Raw genomic sequence first — 22152 nt, forward strand, 5'->3', positions numbered from 1 at the left:
GGGGTGACCTTTCAATAAACAGCTGCTCTCTGAACTCTGGCCGAGCTCATTTGTCCCTGCACAAGCGGCGCGCTGGGCCCGGCTCCGCCCGGGCCCGCCCCGGGGCCGAGGCTGCGCGGCCGGGCCGGCACCGGCGGCCATGGGGCGGCCGTGGGGCGGGTGGCTGCTGCCCGTCGGTCTCCTGCAGCTGCTGGGCCCTGCCGGCGCCTGCCCCTGCCGGGACCCGCGGCTGTGCCAGCCCGTCACGGGCCCCGCCGGCTTCGAGGTGCGCGGCCCCGGCCCGGGCGGGCGCTGGCGGCGCAGGCGGGGCCGGGCCCGGCAGCAGCGCCGCTCGCAGCAAGTACCGCGCCCCGGGCGACGCTCTCGAACGGGGGCCCTGCGCTCGGTCCAGGCCGGGCAGGGTCCCCAGGCATTGTGCCCGGGCTGGGCAGTGTCCCCGGGCAGTGTCCCGCACTCGGCCCCGGCTGCCATCCCTGCCCAGCGGGGATGTGCCGGTGCGGGAGCCGCGGGAGAATGCTGCTCCTGCTGAGAAGCGCTCAGGGATAACCAGGGTGCGTTTTACCCCTTTTCCAGGTATTCGTGTTTGATGTGGGGAAGGAAGCCTGGAAATCCTACGACTGGTCCAAAATTACCACTGTGGCAGCTTTCGGGAAGTACGATCCTGAGCTCACGTGCTATGCCCACTCCAAAGGCTCGAGGGTAGTACTGAAAGGTTGGTTACACTGGAGAAACATGGGTGTTTATGATACGGGAATAAGATAAGGTGCACAGGGCTATATTACTTTGACATTTTACATTCAGTTGTATGCAGAGTATTAAAATCATTAAGAGAATTAATTAATAAGGCTTTAATGAACCCTTGACATTTTGCATGTGCTGGTATGCAGGGTATTGAAACCAACAGTGGATTGTGCCACAGTAGTAACCAAACCATCCCAGTGACATCTTAATAAAAGTTCTCTTAACAGGGAATATCATTGCTATGGGGAAAGAGGGAGGAAAGAAAAAGCCGGATATTTGGGTCTGTATGCTGGATTTTATGTGGAGTACACAAAAGACTATGTAAGGAAAGGGATTTTAAGTAATTAGTATTTTGCACTTAAATTAATCCCTCTGTATTAGGAAGTGGTTGAGTTTTAAAACATGCTTACTCAGGAACTCTGTGCAGGTACAAATGTTGATTAGAAAGACAAAGTTCATTAGCTTACATGTTGTAAATACCTTTTGGCTCTGTTGAGAAAAAGCAGAATCCAGGACTACATTGTGGAAAATAGCAAATGTTAAACACAAAAGTAGCTTTCCTCTAAATATGACCAGTTAAAATGCTAAAAGTACTTTGATTTCAAAAAAGGTAATTTACAATAGCTAAAAGAATATTAAGCAGAAGCAAGAAGATTAAAATTATAGATAAAGAAAGGAACTTAATTTTAACACCACTCTCTCAAAGGACCTTGGTAATCTTTTTTGGGGTGGTTTCTCAAAATTATGCTCAAGGAAAAAATGAACTCCTTTGTATTTTACCAGTATTGATATGGGCATTTTTAATGTTGTGTTTAAATTTGTTGGTAAACTAAAGACAAACTTTTCCTTCCTACTATTACTGTGGTGCAAATGCATGTTAACTCTTGAAGGCCTCTTGTCCAGGTGATGTACCTCTTCAGGAAATTGTTGATCCTGCTAAAAGAGCAGCATGGATATCCCAACAGGTGGATCTTGCAAAAAAGCAGTATATGGATGGAATTAACTTAGATATAGAGCAAGAAGTTAATGAAACCTCCCCTGAGTATTATGCATTGACAGAGCTTGTTAAAGAAACTACAGATGCTTTTCACAGAGAAATAGCTGGATCACAGGTAATAATAATGTACTTTATGCAAACATTAAATTTATCCTTATGAAATGTAAGGACTTTTGGCAGTGCTGTTTAGCAGATGAAAAAGTTTATGCAGATCTAAATATAATATTCTAGTGAATGCTTAATTATGAATGTTAGCTGTGATATAATCTTGTAAGAATCACTCTTTTTGACCTGTGTGAATTTCAATGAGAGATGGGCTTTGCTGAGATTTGTACATGCAATGTTACTGCTATGTGTGAGCTGGCAGTTTTTAGTGTGCCTTAATGAATTGTTGAAAGTAGGGCAAATACAGCCCTCTGGGGCAAAAGCTTGATAGTGTTTCGGTAAACCTGTGATGAAAGTTTTCAAGATTTGCACCATGCTTCATATTTTGGGGGGTTTTCATATTATATTTTAATTTCTTTGGTGCTATATGTTCACTAATGGGGTACTCACTTTATTATCTTCTGTTTGTTTTATCAGATGAGCAGCTTCTTCTATAGTTCATTATTATCAAGATGTGTTAAACTGTACCATTTGGGAAATACTGTCTTTAAAAGTCATAACTTTTTATTTAGGAGATAACAAGGGCTCCTGAGTGCCATACTTGTTACTAAGTTGTGCATTTTTCCTTCAGGTAACCTTTGATGTGGCTTGGTCTCCAGCATGCATAGATAAAAGGTGCTACAACTACACTGGGATTGCAGATGCCTGTGACTTCTTATTTGTGATGTCATATGATGAACAGAGCCAGATCTGGACAGACTGTGTTGCAAAAGCCAATGCTCCTTACCTGCAGACTTTAGTTGGTGAGGACTGAACACCTCCCCAAGAGTCAGAACATTGCCATTTGCTCACATGAGTAGATAGAAAAGAGGGCTTTTTCTCAGACAGGTTTCTTTTGCTATTGTTGCAGTGAGGCTTTGAGTGTGCTCAGATGTGTGTTGCCAGGGTATGAACACAGTGTCCCTGGTCCTTATGAGCCTGCAGACAGGCAGACCTTCAGCATTGTGTGTTGGTCCCTGTAACCTCAGGAGTGCAAAGAACGCTTTTGGAATGACAAATGGCAGCCAGAGCAGTGGTGTCTGCCTGGGATTGCAGAGAACCTGAAACATTTCTCTCATCTTTTGAACCTCTGCTCAGGGCAGATGGTTTTAAATGTGAGAAACTGGAGCAGTTACTGGGATCTCAGCAGACCAAGCCTCTCACTCACTGGAGAGCGCAGGTTGAAGGCAAAGGACAGCTTGCACCTTGGTTTCTGGGTATGATGCAATGGCTCTGGCTCTAAATTAATTGTAAGAATAAAAAGTATAGGAAAAGTAAATAATGCATGTTAATTTTTGTTTCCCTCAAAACTAGGATATGAAGAGTACATTGCTATGGGCATTGATCCTAAGAAGCTTGTGATGGGTGTCCCCTGGTATGGCTATGACTATGTCTGCCAAAACCTGTCCACGGTAAGGTGAAGATTGTTTGTTTGCAATCAAACTGTTAATTTTTTTCTTTGGCTGATAACTCATGGGCAGTGTGTTACCAGACATTTTAGCTCCTTAGGCAGCCTGAACCCCATGACATCCAAGCCCTGTGTTTGGCTAAGGAGCTATAAATGTTATCTGTATGAGAAGAGATGAAGTCCAAAGGCCCTACAACACTTTTATGTGCCTTCTGAACACCACTGTAAAGACAGGTGCAACAAACCATAGCAAACCTACGACTGTTACAGCATAGCAGTTTATGAGGTCTCAAATATTATGAAAAATGTAAGGGTCAATTAAAGGTGGAAAAGATAAAACCGTTTAAGCTGAAGGGCATCCATCCAGTCCTGTATTAAGATTAAAGAAAATGTAGCTGCTTTAATTTACTTTTCTCTACAAATAGTATCTGCTGAATTTGCTTGAAGATTTGGAATTCTTGTGGCCCTGACGCCTTTTGTGAATTGTTCTTGGCTGTACTCCTATTCTGGAGTTGAGGGTATCTCACCTGACACTCGTGGCTCCCTGTTTGTTTCCCAGGAGCATGTTTGTTCCCTCCCCAAGGTGCCTTTCCGTGGGGCTCCCTGCAGTGATGCTGCGGGGAGCCAGGTGCCCTACGCAGCCATCATGAAGCAGGTGAACAGTTCTCTCTCAGGGCTGCTGTGGGATCAGGTGCAGAAGGCTCCATTTTATGAGTACAAGGTAAGTCTTTTTCTCTTTTTCCAAGCCACTGAGGTGTGGAGTAAACATTCATGAACCACAGATCTTTGACTATAAAGTTATTTGGGTTAGATTCTTCCTTTTATGTTTTCTACGTTTTGTTTTGTTTTGGTTGGTTTTTTATTTTTTTTGTACGGTAAAGAATCGCTGAAAAGCTGTGTCTTGAATTCCTAGTCTGAGAGAGGAATGCAGTGCCTGAAGATTACAGGAGTAGTAAAAATCTTTATTACTTTCCAGTCTTCTTGAGTTACTGCATTGGACATAACTCCAATACTGCATGATGGCAAAAAGGACATTTTGGCACAAAGACATCCTATAGCTCCATCCTTCACTATTATTGTTACTTTCATGAGTTGATAAATGATTTAAACTAAAAATGATTCTGAGATGCTCTTAATTTTGTCCAGCTTGATGCCTTGCATGCATGTTCTCTTCTGCATTTGTTTTCTACATGGACACAGTGAAAGAGTCCATAAATGACTGTGCTTACAAGAACACTACAGTGTGTCCATTTTGTCTTGTTTCTTTAAACATTATTTAAGTTTCACATGTTGGTGATAAAAAGATGTTGTAAGCAATGACCAGGTAAAAGCAGCGTGATCTTGATAAAATTTTATAACCTCCTCTAAAACTGCTTATTGCTTAAAAAACCCACAATCTCAAACTAAATTCACCTGTTATCTTAGATACTGTATCTGAAATTTTAGCTGTATTTTTAAAAAATATTAAAAAACAAATTAGATAAGCCTTTTTATCTAGATAGATTCGGTTAAATTGTGTCACTGTTTTATAACTAATATTCTACAATTTAAAAAAATCCAAATATTTGGCTTAGAATTTTTAATTGTCCCATATGACAAAGAATTGATAAATCAGGAAAATATTATATAAATCTCTGTAGCTTGTGTATCTCAGTTTTTAGTTGTACTTTTAACGGTGTTTACTGTTCAAAAGAAAATGTGATCACTGAGACTGGTATTTAAATGTTTTTCTAGGATTCTGTTGGTCAGTTCCACCAGGTATGGTTTGATGACCCTCACAGCATCTCTCTAAAAGCAGCATATGTGAAGAGTCGAGGCTTAAGGGGCATTGGCATGTGGAATGGAAATAGTCTTGACTATTCCAGGGAAGCTGCAGCAGAACAACAAACTCAAGCAATGTGGCAAGCTCTGACACCATAAGAACTGTATAAACCCTTGATTTAGAATGATGAAAATTGGTAATTTTTTATTTTGGCTTACACTATCACAGATTTTGACTTTATATAAATATATTGTGATTAAAAAACTTTAGGCAAATCAATCTTGTTATTTTATATGCAAAGCTGTATTTTCATTCTTCAGAAAGTTCCATTGTTGCTTTGGAACAACAATCCTTGTATCAGTAGGTTTTTTTAAGACTGCTCATATTTTTAATTTTTCACAGTTACTGTAAGTTAGTTAATGCTTGCACCCAGTGTGTATCTGGTAACAAAACCAATTGATGGATTTACAGGGGCAGTCTCATAATGATGCTTTGCTAAAGCTGCCAGGTGCAGCAAATACTTATTCCAGGTGCAGTCTCAGCCTTCTGACTTCCCAACCCAAACAATATTTTAGCTAAGTCACTCTAGAATCAGATTAAACAGAATACTGGAGAGACAGATTATTGATTATATCCAGCTTGGTTACTCTTCTAGATTAAAAAATTTTTGTGGACTGAAGAAATTACATAACATGAACTAGTTGCTGTTAAGATTTTTATCAAAGTTGTTGTTAGAAAGGAATATTCAATTAACTCCAGTTTCACTGTGCTTATGTATCACATAAATTCCTCGATTTCAAAAGCTGAAAATCTCTGACCTTAGCTTGAAGAAGAAGCATTAATATGAAGACGACTTGGGTGATGTTTCCTTCCATTTCAAACTACTTTACTTCCTGAAAATAGAATTCAGAAGCTTATTTAATAAACTGCATATCTATTTTCCCACACACCCTAAGATTTATTCAGTAGCTTGTTTTTTGTTTTTATGGGATGTTGCCTCTGAGATAACAGGAGATTATGTTTTCTTTCTAGTTCATATTTTCATAAAATCAGTTGCCTAAAGAAGTTGTATAACTTTTTAAAATACCCATAGTGATGTAAAGATTAGCTGGTGTTTACAGGATTTTTTTGTTGAATAAAATGCTGCTCTTGGTAAGGCTTGTAAACAATGTTCCCTGTCTGTGCTTTACTTGTTCTACGGCTTACAGCCCACACTGCTTGTCTGCTTCTCAGAACTGTTTCACAACCAGATTAAAGTGCAATTGAGCCCTGCTTGAGTGACTCCATTAATTTAAAAAATTATTTCATTAGGTAGATGTAGTCATTTGTGGGCTTGGTGCGATTTTTGGTTTGGTTTGGTTGGGGGGCTTGGGGTTTTTTTGTCTTTGCTTGCTGTTTTTGCTTGCTGAAGAGTTACCATAGTATGGCAGCATTACCATAATGGCTACTGAGGACAAGACTGGAAGAGTTCATCTGAAGTGTCTGCTTGATATTACAGGAGATGGAAAGCAGAAGGTGGAGCCTGCTGCTCTTACAGAAACTAAAAAATTTCCTTGACAAATCAGAATGCTTTTCACTAGAACTATAAGTCTTAAGAGAAACTCCTACATTTTATATATTACATATATATATATATACACACACACATATGTACTTCATGTATTATTACTTAAATGCTTAAATACTGTGAAATGACTATTTGCTGAACTGAGAGTCTTCTGCTACAAATATCTGACCTGCAAAATTCTGATGGCCAGCTGATTTAATTATAAAACGCTCCTTTGTGTAGCAGTCAAGAATCATGAATTGATAATATTAAACTTTAAATTTAGGTTCTGATTTTCCAGTAGCTGGTAGCCTGCTTTCATATCTTAAATAAGACACAATTCTTAAATAGAGAATGTGAGCTTCAACCCTGAATTAGGCAAAAGTGGGTGTAGTTTTAATAATTTATTCAATCCTTTAGCACTAAAATCTTTGTTAAGTCCTATCTTTAAGAAAATAAATTGGATAATGGGTGGTTTGACTCAAGACATTTCTAACTTAGTTCTTCTGAGAGCTGCATAATTTTCTTATCCCATAACTTACTTCCCATGAGTGTTTCACTTCCAGTTATAAATACAGCCTTGATAGCTTTTTAGCTGAGATTAATTTCTAGCATGTTATTCTTCTGCTCAATAAAATAACATCTGGTTTGCAAAGAGGCAAACAGCAGAGCTAGAAAAAATTCCTATGAAGAGGATTCTGATTCCTCTTTCAGAGAATTATTAATCTCAGGGCAGGCGTGATCTTGGAATTAAGGAAAGGCAGAACATGCAGGAGTGTAAATTGGACCAGGATCATCATTTTACTGGCCCAAGAGAAAGCTTGCAGGCAAGCTTTCAAACTACAGAATACACTTAATGTTTTTGTGCCTTTCCTAATAAGAGAGGGAACAAAACCAGCTAGATATGGAAAAAAGTGAGATTATCTGAGATTTTGTTTATGCTTCATAATAATACAGTAATGATACATTGGTAATTTATAGATAGATGTATTTATAATGACAAAAACATACTCCAGTAAATAGCCAAATAAAGGATTACTGTTGCTGTATTTCTACAGAAACTATATTTTAATAATGTCTAAAAAACAGAATGTGTGAGCCTGAAAAAAAGGACAGGAGGTTATAGATTTTAGGTTTATTTCTTGGTAGGTATGTAGTTAATCAAAGAACATCAGCATACCACTGGCATGTTACACAATTAACTAATTTGCACTTTAAAAATAACAGCTTAGTTTCAGACATGTTTCTAGCTTAAACTGTATGTTTAAGTAGCTGACTGATCTTACAGTGAGATTTAAAAAGAAGTGAGCTGCATTACCTCAGTAGCCTAGCATACAAATTCCACAACATTTATATAGTTAATGTCTTTTTACAAAGTTACTTCAAGAACATACAAATTAATGCTCTGAAACTCTCTTTCCCATACACTAGAGAGCTGTACATTTCACAGCTGTTACTCATGTCATCTTTTTAAATTCCTGATTTTCCGGACTGGAGAATTAAAGCTGAATGAATCTTCTTCTGGGTCAGTTCTGCTCTCAGTGCTTGTAAATCAGATGCTGCTTGCTTTCTCATCTGCAAGAAAACCCATCATTTAAGGAATGGCAATTTAGGGAAGCTTTTTATGGAGCTGACATGTATATAGGTTTATATAACTAAGACTGAATTTTATGCAGGATGGCTGAATACAGAATACATCTTTCATCTCTGAAATTTTATGTGTTCTAGCACTACTTTGTTCTGTAATTTGCCTTGATGTTTTTGAAACAACTGCAAAAATAATTGTTCTTTCCACTCCTTGCTAGACAATAGAGGAGTCATAATAATTCCAGCCACCCTGGAGTACCCAGTAAACAGGAGCATGGGCAATCTCTGTGATGTAGAACACTCCTATTTCAAGCTTTCAGAGCTGGAAAGCTGTCCAGGGTGAAGAACTTACCTTCCAAAAAGAGTCATAGGCAACACTGATATGGAATAAAGCAGAGGAAAAGTTCTGCCATCTGCTTAGACAGCCTTTTATTTTTTTTTTTCCTTTATTCCATGTTTTACCTTTAGCCACAGTCTATTTATTATTGCTCAGTGCCTCACCACACCAGGTGTATTTCTTCAATTACCTTTTGAATGAAATGGGAATTTCATGAACAAGATTGTGAACCTTAGCTTACATAGTACACTGAGTATCTAAGTTGTTTGGATGCCATACATTCCAAATCATCTGATAACCTGTGTCCTGGAGTAATTTAGCTCAAATGCTAAAGTCACAACACCTAACACCTTAATACTAACAGCATAAAACAAGAACTGTTTAGCGAATATTTACATCATCTAATAATTGAGAAATTCTCATTTTTTTCTATACGTTGCCACATTTTGACTGTAATTAAAAGGCACAGTACCTTAATTTCTATAAGGAGTCTCATTTTTGTGTCCTCTAGCTTCCTCCTCAGTTGATGGAGTTCGTGCTGCACTGTAGCAATCCGGATGATTGTGTAATTCTGTGTGAAACAACAACAAACCTCGAGGTGCAGCATTAGTGCATGTGTCCCTCACTGGGTGTTCCTTCACCACTCAGAAACAATCCTCTAACAACCTCTTTCCATCTTCCCTGCCTGCCCAGCTGGCTGCTGCCTGCCTGGCTGCACGTCGCTCTCGAGGGCTGGGGAGCATCCTTTGCTCAGCCTCACAGCTCTGCAAATCCTGGCTCCCTTCTCAGGGGGCTGCCCACTACAGAAAAGGACCAATAATGTGTCTGAGCATAGCCACAATGCAATGCCAACCCTATTCCTGTTTTTATTTCATAGATATTTCAAGACAGTTCCAATAATACATGTTTGTATATAATATATACTCTTAGATTGTGCATGCAAACACCTTTCAGATGCAAGAAAGGGACTTTTATTTTTCCTAGGCTAGCTTCAGTTTTGTTTTCAACAGCCTTGCTTCCATTAGTGCACGTAGAAAATTAGCAGACAACTGTTGGAAAGGGTGTTTCCTCCTTTTCTTTTATCTTTTCTCTTTTTAATCCCTCTGAACTTCCTGTGAAACTCACAGTTGCACAATAGTTGAAGTGCAACCACTTCAAAAGCTACAGATATGTTTTCTGTGCTCCAAACATTCACTGCCTCCTTGTATGAAATCTTGGATGATAGAAACAAAGTAGAACTGAACAATCCATTAACTACACTGAACAGAAGGGGATTTTGTTACAAAAAGGTACCAACAGAAAGCAGAAAGAAACAAATGCTCAAACTCAAGCACTTCTGCAGTCTTTTGAAGACAAATGGCCTGAAGGAACTCTGTCCCTCAGATCATTGAGCTAAAGCTAGTTTACAAATTATTGGTTGGTGACAAATCTGTTACTTTAATTTATGTTTTATACAAAAAACCTTCAGACTGTGAAAAAAGAGATAATAAATAATACAAGCAAATACCTTGGAGGTTGTTGTTTTGTTTGGTCGTTTTTGGCTATTTCTGGCTTCCAGTTGCAAGAGCAATTTCTGGTGGTAAAGCTCTAAATCTTGTTGCAGTTTGTTTAAAGTGTCCTCCAGTGAAACTGTAGCTTTCTTGGTTTCAAAGTATTTCTTCTTCCATTCCTCACGCACTGCACAGGAGAACAGTAACAGGGTTTGGTCTTGTTCACCTTATCATAAGGTCTGCTGAAGGCAGTCATGACAGCTCACCCCACAAGCTTCAGCTGGCCAATGCACATACTGAAACATGGCAGAAGGTTTCTTTAAAATAAACATGTAGCGAAAAAAATCTTCATTCAAGTTACATTCTCTCTAAATGCAACTGAATTTTCACATAAACCTGCAACAAAGGGCTCTATCTGTCCACTGAGATAAAACACAGGGTCCAAACCCAAAGTTTATTCAGCCTGGCTGCTCTGCAGCACCTAGGTGCTCCTGTGAAGAGTGGTATGCCCAGCAGAGTCTGAATTCCACAGCTCTACTGTACCAGAAAATGTAGCATTGTAGATTTAAGCAAAATTTATGCTCTTCATGGCCAGAGATTTGGAACAGCTTCAATTTGACATCCCAAATTATAGGGAACAGTTAGTTACCTTTACACTTCACTATGATTCCCCCTGTGTTGTCAGTGTGCTATCAAGAGGTAGCACATAAATGCCCCTGTATTTATGCCCCAGTCTTATGGCCACTGCAAATCTGCAGTGTCTTAAATGAATTCCTTCTTTCAAGGCATAGTTTGTGGGAGCAGGACAACAGAAACTCACCCAAAAGAGCTCAACTGTTGGAGGATGACTCTGTGCCAGGTAACTGAGAGTGCCTGTCAGCATGGCACTCCTAGGAGGATATTAAATACAGACTTGGATGGCTGTTATCTTTCCTTAATACCTTGTAAAGAAGCATGCTTGCTATGTGCCCTTACTTACAAAACTCTTCAGGTCTGATAAAAAAAAAAATCAGAGGTACAGATGCTTGTTGCACAACCTGCAGAAGCTGTTTGAATCCTTGTGAAATAATCTTTGTTTTACCTAACTGGATAACATAATTTAAGGCAATGCAGGTGCCATTTAGGGCTTATCTCTACCTTGAATTGCAGCTCAATGCTACTACAGAGTTACTGCTTCACACACCCAAGTTTGGGGTTTTTAAATACAAATTCCCCAGGCTGTGCAGCCATGTCCTTAGAGAATAACTGAAAGAATGATCTCTCCTTTCAATGAACTACAAGTAATATTTGAGACTAGTAATGACTTAGTGACATTTAAGCACGAAGAGAAAGCTCTCAAAACATCAAAATTATTAAATCTCATTTCTGTATAACTGGGATGTGACTTAGGGAAGATGGTTTTAAGTATAAACTTGAAAATAATTTTATGAAGAAAATTTGTGTGAAATTTCAATGAGATTTGACCTTGTTAAAAACCAAAGTTTGTCCAGCTTGTCACAACAGGCTTGGAACTTCCATGTCATAAGCTGAATACCATTGGATAGGAGGAACAAAAATTATTATGCTGCAATTTACCTGAAGCCCTATCAACACAGTACAAGCCTCTTGTAAGCTAAAGGCAGGATTAGAAAATGCCAGGCTGCCCTGGGCCTCAGAGAAAAGCCTGCAGTAGCTCTCTGAGCACTGCACATACATGAGACACAATTTGAATAGTTTAGGAAAGGCAGAACAACCTTAACTTTATAAGACATGCCACAAAGAAAAAAAAAGTGTAAGGAAACATTGCAACCTTGAATACTTCTAGCATGCTATTACACAACATGAGTCTTCTTGGAGCTATTGGTTAGCAGACTGATCTCTCTGTAATTAAGCTCACTGACAAGGAGACAAATATTTTCACATTGGTTCCACAGTAATTTCTCAATCAATCCAAATTCCAAAATAAATTAGAAGTGTACCATGGTATCTCCTCAGCTTATTTTGTTCCAGTAGCCCTTTAGCTTTTTTTCTCAGCTCTTCTCTAGTTTTTTCCATGTGCCTTCTGTCTTCCTTCATTTGTTGCAATTGTTCTGCCATCCTGTTTTCTAAAGATATTACAATTATATTTAGCAAGCATTTGAATATTCTAAGTACAAAGGATCAGTGAAGACTTTTGTAATGCACTCATCACAAATAATGCCAAAAGCTCTGTCAGAGCAAGCAGTGGAAACAATTTCATTTTAATCAGGTTTCATTTTAATCTAACTTTTCAGAATGGCTGGTGCTTTAGAAAAAGATGGAAATCCAGCATGCATCCAGGCATGCACACACACATGCAAACAAACATATTTCTGTATGTTTAGACAATGTATCACTAAAACTATGTAAGCAAGAAATATATTCACTCCATACATTGCAAACTCTTCTCAATGAAGCCTAAAAAGCCTCCAAAAGACTATTTCCTGCTTAAAATACATTGCAATAGAAACTGTAGAGAAATCTTGCCCGAAACTCCAGCTTGCAGGACAATATCTGAGACTGTCACTAGTCTGCAACAATAGGTCTAACACTTAACTTCTCAGTATCCTCCCCCTCAGCAACACTACTTGTGGTTTTCTTAGCTGCATTCTCACTTGAGCCTGCAGCATTTAATCTGATCTCCCTCCTTTTCTCCTTCCATCCACTTGACAAGTTGGGTTTTCTAGTGCTGGGAACCTGCAAAGCTCTAGGACAGCCCGTGCAATCATAAATACCTGGAATTTTCTATTAAAAATTAAAATTTGTAACAATACTGTGAATAGTGCAGGTATTTATGTCTTCATTGAGTCTTCAGTCTTGATTAAAAGTTCACTTCCTTGCAATTTCTTGGAATCATGTACTCACTTGCTGCCTGAATTACAGGAACTTGAGCTGGATTTACAGTAAATGCCAAAAAAGGTGAACTAGGAGCTGAAATACACTCTTTTGGACAAGTAAGATGATTTTGCTTGTTTTCATCTGCCTATAGAGTCAAAAGACACAACTGTAAGTACATAACCATAATCCTGAATAGTTACATTAGACACATGCCCTGAAAGTGGCCTGAGTGAAGGAGAGGGCTGAATTAGACTTCAGGCAGGATTTTTTAGTCTGTTACCAATACCCATGACCACTAAATTACAAACAGCTGGATCTCTGCAAACAAAATGAGAACACTGAACTTTTCCATCACAGAGAACACACAGACAAAACTACAGACTATTGCTACTGGTTCTTGTCCATGCCCATAACCCCCAAGTTACTGATAGTCCCATGCAAGACCAGGAGCTAAGGGCCTTAAAATGGCCACCTGGTTTGTTATTTATGAAATCAAAACCTGCCAATTTCTAAATTAAAATTTGTAATTGTAGATTTTAATTGTTTAGAAATATAGTTGATATTCATTAGAAAATCTAAGCTAAGTAGCACAGCATGAATAAACTTTTCTCAATTATTCTCAAATCTTTCATATTTATAATGAGTCACCAGTCGTACAAAATGAGACTGTTTCTAGGTGGAGGACTATATTTATTGCTCAAGATTACTAGGAATGTTACTTTGAAAAACATACCTGATTATCCAGTTTTTCACCAAGAACAACTCTAGTCTTCTTAGTTCTGTTTTGCTGCAAGCTAAGATAAAATCAAAAAAACAAGCAAAAGTTCATTGACCAAAATGTTTTTCCCCTCCTTCTCTTCCATTTATTTGAAGTCTATAAAGTAAGTTTGTATTGGTGAATTAATATTATCCATTATTTTAGGAGATGTATTATTTGCTAACCTTTGTTTTTTGTGGACATAATCTGTAGTTTGGTCTTCCCCTATTTTAAGAATTTCAGCATCCTGTGTTCTGTCTCTTCTTAATTTGGTATCTTTTTGGTGCTCATTATTTTCCATGTTTGCTAGCTCTGTGACAGGATAGTGATGACAAAAATACATAGATTACACTTGCAAAAATGAGGCTGGTTTGACTGTCAATGAGTGGGCTTTCTAACCTGTATTGGAAGTTCAGTGAATCAACGCAGCAAGTGGTGTTATCTCTAGGATTTGGAAATGCTCCATAAACAACAGAAGAAAGAAATCAAGGGGGGAAAAAGGTATTTTTGTAATTAGAATTTATATCTGACTAATTCTGGTGATTAGACAAATGTATCAACTACAGTAAAGTGTTTCTCTATACCAGCACACATTGCTAATGAAGGACTCAAAGGTAAAAACACATCTCTTTGGAAGATATCATTATTTTTAAAAAATGGAATATTGCTCTCATAGTGCTACTCCAACTTACACTTTAATTACAGATTTCTTAAAACTTAGCTTTACTTTGCTTTAGCACAAAGACAATAACAAACATGTGTACCCTTTTGATATTTAATGTGAATTTGGGGTCTTTGGTTACCCTGGCCTTGTTCATCACTGTGGTTTACATGAGTAAGAGCAGTTCCTTTGGCTTTGTCATTCCACCTAGGAGCACTGCAGTCTTCTTCATTTTGGCTGAGATGATTCTGCTCAGAGGTCTGCAATACCAGGTCCCACTTTCCACACTCCTGGTCTGCAGGATTGGAATGACTTGGTGTGAAGAGAGATCCATCAAAACTACTTTGATCTGTATAATAATTGATAATATGACAGAGATATTATTTTACTGTAAATGTTAACCACAATATTTATTTTTCTTCTCATTCATCACCCTCCTTCACCACACTGGTTAAGCTTACCTTTTTCTTCAAACTGTTTTTCTGGAATCCTGTTGTTATTGTCTTGCTTATTGTTTGTGTGTGAAACTGGAACAGGCTCTTTCTCACCCCATTCCACAGGACTGGGCACTTCCACATTTTCTACCTGATGCCTGCTTTGTATACTTTCTAAAAATGGTTTGCCTTTTTCAGGTTTCTGTTGGGAAAGGCTGGATAATCTTGATCCATGACCAAACCTATTATTGGCTTCTTCACTAATGTGGTGTTTTTGTTGAGGTGATGATAGCAATGGATAAACATCTTCAAAATAATCCACTCCAGGTAATAAATATAATTCAGGATAAAGTGCCTGAAATTACAGATTATATCCATCAGACACAAAGAAAATGTGCAATGTAAAGTTTCTGAAAATGGTACCTTACAAGCCATTCAGTACTTACATAAGGAGGAGCAAATGACTTCAGTTCCAGTTCTGTTTCCTGCTTTGCTTTCACCTCAGAAGATAAAGTATGGAAACATAACAAATAAAATACTTTTTTCATCAATGGTGTTGCATGTGACACATGCATTCTATTGTCATTTTTACACATTGCATTCTTTTATAACCATCACTATAATCTGTAGTGGCTTTATGGGGTAAAAGTATCTCAGAGTACATTTGTATTTTCAGACAGAGTTCTGAAACTTTGTCTATTTTTCAAAATCTTAATCAGACCCACAAGATTACATGCACAGACTGAATGGTTTTTTATCCTTTACACGTGATCCAACAGTCCCAGGAAAAGAAAATCTGCAACTTTCTTTATCAAAAGTTGCTTCAAGCTGAATCTGGACAGAAATTCTGAGTCTCACATAATTTTCTCTATTTCCCTAATACAGTAATGCAAAATATGGAATGTATATGGAAAAAAAGTCAAATATTATCCTATGTCTTCTTGTATTTATCATTTTCCTTCATATTCTTTTTGTGACAGACACTTTCACATTTAAATAGTTGTCCTGAAAACAAAGTCTAAAATAGTCAATATATATTTGAAAGATGTACTCCAATGTAAGGAAAAGAAATCTGAACTTACATTCAAATCACTATATTGAATTAAACACAAAGGTTGTATATAAAAAAGGAAGAGCAAATGAACATGATTTTAGTTTATGTTTATCTTTTCATTTAAGAGACCCCTGCTTGCAAGTAGGGCACAGCTCTTAGTTCTGCTTACATTGTTAGAGTTGTGAAACAGAAGACTAAGGGGAGAGAACAAATATTTGATCATGGAGATGTAATTCAATGAGGTTACCATGACCCTAAACAACAAATAAAGCAGTTGGTTCATTGCTTTACACTTTGCTATAAAGTTAAACATCAAGCAACAGTAAATATCTCAAAGAAAAACTGTATATTTCATTTGTCTCTATAAATCCTCATGTACGTTACCAGTACCTTTAATTCTCTATTAACATAAAATATTTTATTCATTTGCTGACATTATAAAGGCTGGAAAATTTCTCCATTTATCTCTGATGGGGATTTCTCCATTTATCTTATGTGGGGATGAAAATGAATCATCTTACTTATTGTCATCCAGTTAAAATGACCTCAATTCACTGAAACATATGAATACTTTCCAATTTAGATTGTATCACACTCTTTTAAATTTCTTTTCATGTATTTTCACCTAGTTTTTGCATATCACTTAGTATTTATTCTAGTCTCTGTGAGAGTGATTTTAGTGACAACTCAACTAGAAATAAAATAAAGAATGGCACCGAATTTCCTGCTCGTAGTTAGTTTCCAAATTCATGAGAAAGAGGTGAAATGAGACATGGAAAAAGTATTCTATACTTACATAAATGACTTGTATCTTTGTGTGTTACATGAACAAACTTTCAGTTGGACTAATTTTGAAGTTGATTTAATTTTTAGCTATACTTTGTAAGATATATATGTAGAATTGATGGAGGAACAGTTATGATTCACACATGTAGAGGTTTCATTACTGACATCTCAGGCTGTATTATTGGACTAAACAGTGGAACTTCCAGAGAAGCTTTCATTCAGAGAATGTCTTAAATGCTTTTGGGTAGGTCCCAGCAGGAGCCATTAGAGGAACTCTGACTGAGCTTCCATTGCACTTTGTCAACTGAATAATCCCCAACCTTGTACAGGTAGTAATGGCCTTATGGGTTTGGGTTTTTTTAATGCAACCAGATTTGTCATATTTAATCCATGGACTTACCAAAACCATTATATTTTCACTGGATGGTGACTAATTACACCTGTTGCTTTAAAGGTAGTTGTAATACAACTGGCCAGCTTTGCACTTGGGGAAGCAGATATGCTCTGACAAGAGCATAGGCTGCAGCATGTTTAAAAGAAATGCTAACAGTGCCCCTAAAGTTATCTCTACTTTATGTGATATTATTTCATCTGCAGGAATGAAATCTCTGCTTTACATTATATAACAGAAAAGCATTAAAGAAAAAGAAATAACTTACCACTGCTAGTTTTTTCCCAATGCATTTTAAAAACCTGAATTTATCTGTGACTGTCACTCCACTCAGGTACTCTCCAAGCCTCTCCCGCAGCACTCTTAATGTGATGTGAGGAGACACCCTAGAATGTTGTCATTCATTAATATATCTGTAAGACCAAATAATGATGGCTAGTTAGTAGGAGGGGGAAGATAATGGTCTGTATGAGCTGGCTTGCACAGCCAGAATGACCCAAACTGGGAGCTGTGTCCTAAAACTGAAGCCAGTTACAGACAGGCCAGAGGGTTTTGGGGTGGCACTCAGAACACTGCACTCTAAGGGCTGTCCTAACATCAACCAGCAAGACTCACCTTGTACACACAAAGGGAACACATGGAAGCAGACAAAATATGAAATTTACTTCAGAATGCTGTTGCTCATCTGCAGATGAATAACAACACCACTGGAAGCTACAGTCATGCACTTCCATATAAGTGACACAGTTTCATGGGCTGGACCAGGACTGTTGAACATTCCCTTCAAGCATCCAGGACCAGAGGAGCCTTCAGCACTGTCCACTTTAAGCAGCAGGCACATTCCTTTGCTTTTTTCTTTTCCAGCACAAATCTACAGTTAGGTGTGTGCATGTGTGCATGCAAATGTATTTTAAATAAAAACCAAACACTGCAGTGTGAACATTTCCACCATGATTTGAGGATGAGAATGTGGACACAAATATGAATTACATCATTTAATGTACTACTTGAAAGTATGCAAATATTTAGGTAATGAGCTCAGTAGAAAGATCACTACAGAATAAATAGCATCTCTGCACAATAAATCCAAATGTGCCAGAGGCATACCAAAGCACTGCAGCACAGCACAAGCAATTCTAATTGTTCTAAGCTGCCATATAAGAAACCAGGGAACAAATGCAGGCCTGAGACTGTTAATGACCCACTCTGATTAAGTGGCAGGATGATTTTGGCCCAGGCAGCTCTGACTCCTCAAGCAATGCACAGACACAGCTTGGGGGATTGCACATGCCATTCTCAGCAAAGAGCACAGACAAGAACCTGCCAGGTCTTCCATTTGAACAGGTCTTCAACATTACCCTGTCAAGGTTTGTTTGCACTTGCAAGCAGCCCTTTAGGCCTTCAGCTCACAGCTCAAGCACGTAGTAAAAACACTGCCATTTTCATCTCATGAACACAATGCTTGCCTTGTATTATTTCAAATACCCTGGACTTAGAGGACTCTCCTCAAGATCATAAACAGTCTGCAGAGTGGACACATCTACAATTTATAATGGGGGAAAAGTATCTAGGTATCCAGATCCTGAGATACAGGGCAGAAATTTAGCTCAAAATTGTTTGCCAGTGCAGCTGCTAGGAAAATGCAATAATATTAGTCTGTCACTTGCTGCCACTGGCTGGCAGAAAACAGTCACATACAAGTCACTTGCTTCAGGGTGTCCCTTTAAAAGCAATGCAAACTAGAGCTCATTGCAGACATCTCATCCAGAAAAAATAAAAGTTTGGCTTCTGTGGTGAGGAATGAGGAATGGGAAAAAAAGCTCAAACAGTCTAAGAAATCAAGTTCACGGGAACAAGAACTCAGGGCCATAGAAAATTACACCCTTAACATCTTCCTCTAATTTCACAGCTAATGGAAGTGGCCTGTACTTTGACCCAGGAATCCTTTGGAAAGCTGACTCAGACAGCACTGGCATTGTCAAGCTGACTGAACAACAGAGCTATCAACAGGTCCAAGTCACAGGAGTACCAGTCATTCCCTCTCCTGGATTATAATAAAAGAAGTTTTTAAAAATATTTTTTGTTTTTAAAGACAGTGATTCACTGGCCAGGTATGAGTTATGTTAATGCTAATATCCTTTATCATCCCATAGTACCCCCAGAAGAATTAATTAACAATTATCTAAGAGTTACTAGCAAGCAACACTATCCAGGTAGATACAAACCCACTGAAATCAGTGAGGATCCTAATTTAATTTCATGCCTCAGTGAAATAAATTTACACTAGAAAATATAGGGCAGTGGCAGATGTCCATGACATGAAACGAAGTTACCACTTCACACCTGTATTCTGCACCTCTGCTGCAGACTAGAACAGCAAACAAAATGAGTTTATGCTCTTATTTTCTCTGGTTTTGAGCAGCCTTTCAACAAAAGCAGCTGTGAGAATGAATGCATTCTGCCCTACATGGTCCTACCTGATTGTTGTCAGTCTTTTCAGCTACACTGTATGTTCTCTCAAGTGGACAATACAAGACTCAATTTAAACTAATTAAAACCTCTATTCCCTGCACTTTTAGCTGAATTGACAGGTTTTGCACAGATGTAGACAAGGTGTATGTAAAATCTCAGTTTCAATACACTTCTTTACATTATTTGAGTTTTCTACAACTTCTCACCACACTAGATACTGAATTTTGTGAGCAAAGCGTTTTAGGAGTATTAAAAAAAATTCAAAGTTTTGACAGATGAAAAATACAACTCCTTGTGCCAGGTTTGAGCCTAGGACTGGGAACCAGGGTATTCTTTCACTAAGTCCTTTAAACAGCTACCTGAGAGCACACACAGTGCACAGTGTTGTGCACAGCCTTTCACTTTCTTCTTTCAAGAAGAAAGAGGAAATGCTGCTGGTTCATGGGCTGTAAGGCTTTCCCTTGAGAAACAAGGCTTCAGCTCTTTCTCTGGACTGAGAGAGCTCAGACCACCCTACCCCTGTTCCTGGGAACTGACAGGCTATCCAATCTTCATCATGCCATTTTCTTGAGGCTGGCCCATTGCCCAGAAGTATTCCAGCTTTTGATAATCAAACTCAAGGAGACAGAAAGAATGTAAGATATGATTTTACAATAAAAATCTTTCTACAGAAATACTAGCACTGCTCTGGAAGTGCTTTTCAGTGTCTACACCATGCCTGACACAGTACAAATTAACATAATGCTGGTTATGGTCACCACTTACACTCCAGACTTTTCATTAGACAACAAGTTTCTGCTGCAGATGTAATTGTGCTCTCTAGAGCAACAGTTGGACTAAAAGTTGGACTGAAGGACAGTGTGAAGGACCTACCATGTACATGAACCACAAAACCACACTCACCTTATAAATCCAGCTGAGACAAATTTGCTAGTAAGAGCTACAGGAACTGTATTCAGCTTGAAGTTCCACACTTCTGCTGGGACATAAAAAACATGAAGTTCCAACAGCTAGAAAAAAGAACAGATGTAAATGTATTACCATCCTCTTCCTATACACTTTGGTTTTTTTAGGTGGACTTCCAATTTGTGTAGCAGGAATGGTTCCTTTGGTATTAGCACAGGGACTAGAACAGTGAGGCCCTGTCTCACAGTGATGACTAGATTGTGACAACAGTGACAGCAGAGCAATTTGTGACTGAGTGCCAGCTGAAACAAGTCACATTAGAACAAGCTCCCCAATGCAAGTGAGATAATGAAGAGCCTGTGCTACTGCTGTGTATCACTGTGACAGCAATGGAGAGATCTTACCAAAACCAGTTGATACTCTGGAGAGTGTCATGACTACAAGAATCCCACAGCTGAAATCCTACCTTTGTTCATCTCATAAAAAATGCAAAGCCCTGAAAGCTTGATTCAAATAGCACCACAGCTTGACTGTGTAATCAAGAAAAAAAAATTCAAAATATTTCTGACTGTTTTAAATAATATTAGCTACCTTGGAAACACAAAAATATTCCTGCTAATGTCTGCAAAAAGAATAACTAAGCTGGCTGTGAGCAAGGTTCACTTGGGCTGTGTTGAGACCTGTGGCAGTTGTTGCACTGCTAATTTCCAGCTCTTGATATTTTTAGTAAAACTCAGATAGTATTGATAAGGGTGATACACTTCCCTTCAACTAAAAACCATGCAAATAATCTATATTAAATACTTCTGCAAGTGTTGAGTTACTTAATATGAACTAGAAAATAATTCTTTCTACATATACTATTTTAAAAGCAGGTATTCTAGAACCTTATTTTAATGTATTCTTATTTTTTGTTTGTGAAATCTAAAAAATCTGTGTGGAAAAGCACAAAATCTCTCACCTGTGAAGTTCGAGGTCTCATTTGATTCAATGACATGTTGGTCCCTCTGTGTGACCACAGCAAATGCCAGGAGGCTTTCTAATTTTCTTTTTGATTGAAGCATTCTTTAAGAATGAGTTTCATGATAATCTGTTGTGACAGAAGTTACTTCATAAATATCCTTTTTTCACTTACTGATCTTCATTCCACTTAAGAAAACGGAAGTTGTGCCTGTGCTGAGGCAGAAAGCTTCTAGCTAACTGCAAACAGAACCAACCACACCTTCTACACAAGTGAGTGTCACCTAAGTAACGGGGGGAATTGCTAAATCATAGCCCTGAGCCTCTGAGATCTGCCCTAGAGCATTTCCTCTTAACATTTCCTCCCCTTTCATAAAAATATGAATTTGGTAGTACACAATTTTCTACACAATTCCACTGTTTTCCTAAAGACAGAGACCTAAAACCCCACAAAACAAGATTCTTGCAGGACCTGTATCTGATAAAGTGATGATTATTGTGAACTGCAGCAAACACATTGTGCCAGCCAAATGCAGTGTTCTGAGGAAATGTGACTGTGCTGGGCAACCATGGCAGAAAAATACTTCCATAAATTATAACCGTGGTTCTGTCCTAACATGTTATAGAATCAGGGAACAGTTTGGGTTGGAGGGGACCTTTGAGGGTCAGCTAGTCCAAGCCCTGCAGTGAGCAGGGACATCTCCCACTGGGCCAGGTTGCCCAGACCTCCACATCCAATCTTGAATGTTTCCAAGGGTGGGGCATCTCCCACCTCTCTGGTTAATCTGTTCCAAGCTTTTACCACTTTTAGTGTAAAAAACTTCTTCCTTTCACCTCTCATCAACCCTCTCTTAGTTTAAACTCATTCACGTGGTCCTATTGCA

At 38.5% G+C, this 22152-nt stretch overlaps 2 protein-coding genes across 2 annotated transcripts; one reads left to right on the forward strand and one right to left on the reverse strand.

Annotated features, from left to right (window-relative positions):
• The first annotated feature begins 124 nt into the window (after nt 1-124).
• Nucleotides 125-5310, forward strand: CTBS (chitobiase). The gene is made up of 7 exons (XM_054285926.1): nt 125-265; nt 574-712; nt 1645-1853; nt 2475-2646; nt 3197-3294; nt 3850-4011; nt 5025-5310. Exons 1-7 carry the CDS (start codon nt 140-142, stop codon nt 5208-5210), a joined length of 1092 nt encoding a protein of 363 aa, XP_054141901.1. The 5' UTR covers nt 125-139; the 3' UTR covers nt 5211-5310.
• Nucleotides 5311-7892: 2582 nt separating this feature from the next.
• On the reverse strand, nt 7893-21305 carry SPATA1 (spermatogenesis associated 1). Its single transcript, XM_054286201.1, has 13 exons — nt 21270-21305; nt 20306-20412; nt 17199-17316; nt 15146-15199; nt 14727-15054; nt 14408-14614; nt 13790-13916; nt 13581-13641; nt 12875-12992; nt 11971-12096; nt 10030-10199; nt 8995-9093; nt 7893-8173 (listed from the first exon to the last, which is right to left on the reverse strand). The coding sequence occupies exons 1-13, from the start codon at nt 21303-21305 to the stop codon at nt 8069-8071; spliced, it is 1656 nt and encodes a 551-aa protein (XP_054142176.1). The 3' UTR covers nt 7893-8068.
• Between the last annotated feature and the right edge of the window lie 847 nt (nt 21306-22152).

This window comes from Melozone crissalis, unplaced genomic scaffold, assembly GCF_028551555.1.
Source record: "Melozone crissalis strain CALT ecotype California unplaced genomic scaffold, PUWL_Pcris_2 ptg000045l_1, whole genome shotgun sequence".
NCBI classification, from domain to species: domain Eukaryota; kingdom Metazoa; phylum Chordata; class Aves; order Passeriformes; family Passerellidae; genus Melozone; species Melozone crissalis.

Bases quoted from the DNA above. Each gene is read 5' to 3' on its own strand.
- CTBS (XM_054285926.1), top strand. From the start codon at position 140: ATGGGGCGGCCGTGGGGCGGGTGGCTGCTGCCCGTCGGTCTCCTGCAG. The intron at 713-1,644 runs GTTGGTTACACT...CCTCTTGTCCAG, and splicing joins CTCGAGGGTAGTACTGAAAG to GTGATGTACCTCTTCAGGAA. The intron at 1,854-2,474 runs GTAATAATAATG...TTTTTCCTTCAG, and splicing joins GAGAAATAGCTGGATCACAG to GTAACCTTTGATGTGGCTTG.
- SPATA1 (XM_054286201.1), bottom strand. From the start codon at position 21,305: ATGTCATTGAATCAAATGAGACCTCGAACTTCACAG. The intron at 14,615-14,726 runs GTAAGCTTAACC...ATTATTATACAG, and splicing joins AAAACAGTTTGAAGAAAAAG to ATCAAAGTAGTTTTGATGGA. The intron at 12,097-12,874 runs GTGAGTACATGA...TAATATCTTTAG, and splicing joins TCCTGTAATTCAGGCAGCAA to AAAACAGGATGGCAGAACAA.